Source organism: Sphaeroforma arctica (genome assembly GCF_001186125.1).
Source record: "Sphaeroforma arctica JP610 unplaced genomic scaffold supercont1.18, whole genome shotgun sequence".
NCBI classification, from domain to species: Eukaryota; class Ichthyosporea; order Ichthyophonida; genus Sphaeroforma; species Sphaeroforma arctica.
Genome location: NW_014040540.1, coordinates 105,132 through 110,544, shown reverse-complemented (window position 1 = coordinate 110,544; position 5,413 = coordinate 105,132). Strand labels below are relative to the sequence as shown.

General features: G+C 40.3%; 1 protein-coding gene across 1 annotated transcript; it reads right to left on the bottom strand.

The window, feature by feature from the left end:
- Positions 1 to 257: 257 nt before the first annotated feature.
- Positions 258 to 1,807, bottom strand: SARC_00557 (hypothetical protein; the record flags this gene model as incomplete). The annotated part of the gene is made up of 4 exons (XM_014305742.1): positions 258 to 372; positions 818 to 939; positions 1,396 to 1,502; positions 1,795 to 1,807. 4 exons carry the CDS (start codon positions 1,805 to 1,807, stop codon positions 258 to 260), a joined length of 357 nt encoding a protein of 118 aa, XP_014161217.1.
- Positions 1,808 to 5,413: the final 3,606 nt, after the last annotated feature.

Sequence of the window (5,413 nt, the reverse complement as noted above, 5' to 3'; positions counted from 1 at the left end):
GCGCTTTGATGAGAATGTTTGTCGCATTTTTTTTAATCTTCATACACCAGTGACCAATCAGAAGAACGCGTTAGAGAAAGTCGGATTCATTGGAGCAGTAACGGAACAGGTCAAAAGTGGTAACTGATCTGGACAAAACTCGATCACAGCCGGCCCAACTCACTCTCGACCTCGGCATGATTCCGAGGACTGTTACTCATCCTGGTTCTGACTTGGGATTCATATTTATATTTTGTTTGTTTTATATATTCTTTTAGCTAACGATATCGATAGCGCCAAGGAAAGTTGCCTGCATAGCTTGTATTCTCCAATCGTTCTTTGTCCTTATTGACCATATGCGACACCCTATTCACTTCCTTAATTATATCGTCTCTGCAGAAGATTATTCGAACAAATGTTCCGTGAGTAATGCTGTCACACACCCATACGATTGTGTGCGTATCTGAGTGTCCATCTGAGTGTCATACAGATATCGCATAAAATAAAGGTACAAAGAACCGTTGAAAAAACCCCTTGCGATGCTTGAAAGCCAGAACCAAATATAAGAAAGCAAGAGATAGGCAACAACCCTCTCGTCCTGTAACTGGTGTCTCCAATTAATTCAGCGCCCCAGATCACATGTAGATTTTGTTGCAGCTCATGATTACCACAGCCTCGACAACGCCAGTCTTCACGCACATCGCATGTGAATAATCCAAGAATTTTATAAACACACCGTCCCCATGAGCTTGAACACTTCCCCGTCCACACAAAACGTATACCCGGTATTCAGTAGTCCCTTCGTGGTACACACACACACAGACTACGATGTACACACCTCTCGGGTTCGAAGAACTTGCTGCCAAAATTATTGATGAATTTGTCCGGGTGCCAGCGTAGCATTGCTTTCCTGATCTTCTTCTTAATCACAGTCATGTCATCTTCATTATTGGCCGTACACTATGAATATAGAAGTGATAGGAAAGTAGCATCATAATATGAATAAGGAATGAACAGTCAAACTGATTGGTGCAAGGTGTGCGTGATAGGTGATCGCAAGAAAAAATTGAAAGGATACAGTATTCCTGCTCTACTTTAAGGCTGCAGTAGTTTGTTCCGAACATATCAACATTGTATGCGTAATCACAAAAACAGACCAAATGCACGGGCCAGAATGAGCATACATAAATTTATATGCATATATACGCAAATATACGGAGATATACATATACAAATAGATGCGAAGGACAACACATGTATATGAAATGTATTATTGATGTATTTTAAATTTAAACCAGCAAGGTACATGAAAAATGCGCAAATAAATCGGAAGTATTTCCATATGTGAATCTTCATGTAACTATGTGAAAATGTACGAATATGAAGATACAGTATGTGCAGATACATGCAACATACAATTATGCCGCAGTGATTATATAGCGGAACAGATATATCCCTCAGGCGAATCTGAGCTATAATAGTGTTCCGCTCGGATCTTGTCCATCGCGCCTCTTCGTTCTTAACTGTAAATGAATTAAATTGACCATAAGATATACACGATTTTAGTGGAAGAAGAGAAGGGTTACGACGACCAAATAGTAAGTAAGAGAACAAGATAAAGGGGAAAGAACAATCCAACATACAAGACGGAAACGATTGAACTCGACTATACAGACAAGTCACAGTCGCTAGAAATTCCGGGAAATTCCGGATTAAGAACACTCAGAATATGTACCAGTACCCTGTATACACACATATCACCTCATGAATGCAGTTAGGCGGATACAAACTACCCCTATGCCCAATCACACACACCTGCACCAGACATCATGTACACGCAAACCATTAGCTAAACGCCACTTTGATGCCCTTAGAAAACTAAAGAGTTGATCACCTCATATAAAACACACCCTTCCTCAGCTACCAATACACTAAGAAAAAAGGACCACTATCAACTTGGTAAACTACTTCTAAGCCTAGCACCGCAGCCATACATCAAACCACAAAATACCATATTAAGTAAAATGCGCCCTTTACCATCCAACTGTACACGCGTAGGTTATGAGCGAGTTAGCTTCAATTATAGCCACTCTACATCCAACTACCAAGTACACATAAAACCTTACATTGTAAGATTCGGTCTAATAAAGGCGATACTAATGCCTTAGAATAAATAAACGCGGAGGTAAATTCTATATATCGTGTAAATATCGATATAAATAAACGAAATGAGAAGTTAAATAAAGTTAGGTTTGCCTCGTGAAAACAGCAATACTCTGAGGGATTGTGAGGCTGAGACATTGCCTATATATAATCCTCTCAGTACTGTTTCCGCCGAAGGGATTTTATTTAGTGTTTCGTTGTCGCTCTATTCTGAGGCGAATCCGATAGACTCATAAAATCCTATCTTTAGAAAAAATAAATATAAATAAAAATACTCTTGACGTCTTTAGTTATTGTCTTAACCAATAACTTGCCACTATCAAGAATTACCGACTTAGCCTTCATCAGACTGGCACATCTGGTTGGCTTATCAGAGGATCAACTAGGTAACGTTAATAGTCCCTAGAAACCTATATTCGGTTGAGCCATCTCGCTACCAAAGTATTCAGATATAAATAAAATTGGAAAGTAAATAAAGCTCTATTAATAGAACTAGACCAACTCTTTTATGTTTGGCATTTTACTGAGGCCTTTTAATGGCCTCATCCAAATATCTGATATGTTAAATGGAAAAGGTTTAATTAATTAAACAATTAAAAACCATTTTAGGAAACTTAAGTTCCTCGTGCTATTAAGAGCACATTTAGGAGACTTAAGTTCCTCGTACTATTAAGAGTACATTTAGGAATCTTAAGTTCCTCGTACTATTAAGAGTACGTTTATAATTTGCGTACTGCTTAAGAGTACGTTTATACATAGAGTCTAATGTGGAGGCCCGGCTTACTACGCAGCCCCCACCCAGCTTTGAGACCCAAGAGAAGCAAGTTGCTCACTCAAGCTGATTATGGGTCAAAAAGGGAGAAAGGAAAAACGGGTCGAAACATTAAGTAGCATAACATATAGTTAATGTTTCTCAGGCGGAGAAGTTAAGTGTTCTCGGTTACTATGTGAGTTTTGGGCTTAGGCCCAGTAGGTCCATGGTGGTCGACTGGACGTTCCTTACTCTTCAGTGTCTTAAGTACATATGAAGGATGAGCAGTAAGGCTCGGGATAAATGCTGTAGGCGGATAAGTTTTAACTTCCGTTCCTTCAGACGATGGAAACATGCTATCTTTTTCAGCTTGTGACTTATGCAGGCGTTTACACCATTTTCGATTAAAGGCTTTTAAATAGTCTTGGATATAGAAAGCATCTGAAGTCAACTCAGCTATTGTACCGTCTATAAAGCGTGTACGATAGTATGTATAGCCTCCCTTATCCGTTCTCCATATAATGTCTTTAAATTCAGAACGATCAAGAGGGGCATTAGAGTCATGTCTTCTTGCGAGTATAATCTCTGTAGTCGGAATACGACTTGTGCCTATATTAAGCGCACTAGAACCATCGGGGTTATTTACCTCGTAAGTTCCACTTTTAGTGTCTGCTACAGAGATTATGTATGGACCTATCCATTTAGATGTTAATACAGTAGTATCGGAATTACGTTGACGGATGTTAACTCTGTCACCAACCTGATACTCTGCAATCTTCTTGGTAGTGTTCCAACGCTTTTGCCTTTTTAATAAGGCTATATTGCGTATTTCTCGCAAGCAAGGATATACAACGTTATAAATACGTTGGACCTTCTCTAACCATGGTAACTCATGGTGATCGGGTTCGTCCTTGTTAAAAGGGATTTGTAACTCACTATATCTGCCACGAAAATAGTGAGCGGGTGTAGTTCCTGTAACCGGATCAGCACACTCGTTCATTTGTGTTTGTACCCACTGAAGGTGGTACGGCCAACCATCTGCATCATCCGTTAATGCAGTACGCAAGAAGAACTTAAGTCTTCTAAGGCGCGTTTCATTCGCGCCTTGCGTTTGCGGCTTATATGGCACACCTCTCTTATGGCATATGCCTGATACGAGTACTAGTGATTCCATAACGTCATCGCAGAACTCACTACCGTTATCAGTGCACATAATACCCGGCCACCCGTGGTCAGCAAAGACTTGGCAACATAATTCTGCCACGGTCTGCGTATTCTTATCCTTTAATGGATATAGCAAGTTAAACCGTGACACCATATCAAAGAAGTGGCATACGTAACGGTCACCTGTGTGCTCGGACGTGGGCAGGTCAACCAGATCAATGATGACCCTGCACCATGGAACATCTTCAGTCACACTCTTAAGCGGTGCAAAACCATAGCGCTTGATCTGATTGAGATCACAGTCTGTGTATGACTGATATACTCTGTCAACTAAAGTTGCCAGTTTAGGGTGCGCGATCCCATGTCGATTAGCATCTTTAAGTGCTTCTACTACGTTCTGGTGCTTCAGCTTATGGTGTTGCTTCAGCCAAGCAAGAATGTTTTCATCATTCTGCTCTTCCAGAATAAAGGTAGGGTGTTGAGAATCCACTTGCGTGGTCTCTAAGTCTGTGGTGTTTTCAGACACCTGTCCTGTTTTTGCATGAGCGTCATAATCGCGCTCATGTGCGTTAGATACACCTGACTTATTATATAGTCGCATTATATGTGTATACGCTTCAGGATTGTCTTTCATTAATCCCTTTAAAAATAAGGTTTGAAAGACCTCGGGCTTGGGCTTTATGTTATTAAACAGAGTCCTAGCTAGAGACTGACGCTTCTTAACAGTGTCATTAGTAGATTGTATTTCTTGTGCACAGACGTTAAATGCTGTGTTGCCTTTGAACTGCTTAACGTTCAATTGGGTAGAGAGTGCAATCTCTGATTCTTTGACCTTGTTAAGGAAGATCTTAGAAGGAGTCCAGTTGGTTGTTCCAATGGGACCTATACGACATATAATAGTATGTATCCAGGGCGTCTTCTGGACGGCTCGGGTACCCTAATATAGGAAAGTATCTACTTCCCTATTTAAATATATTGGCTCGCATTGAATCATGCTGATCAATTTATTGAGCCATGGATCTTTACTCTATATTGGGCAACACAGCGTGATGGTAGCTTTATGTATATGAACATAATTTAATAGCTGGGCAATTAACTGCCATGGTGGATTAGCCCACGCATTATGTTGGGAGAGGTCTATTTGAAAGGCGTCTCCTATAGGATGATTTAAAGTCCTGTAATTCGATAGTTGTGCATTATGATGTGCAGCAAACATATCTATGGTATGTGGCCCATATATCTTTTGAGCTAGATCAAACCACCTGGGATTACACTTCCAGTCAGTGGCTAGTAACTCACGTACGGATTTATTAAAGTCCGGTACGAAGCGTGATAACATATCCGGTAAATAGTTAT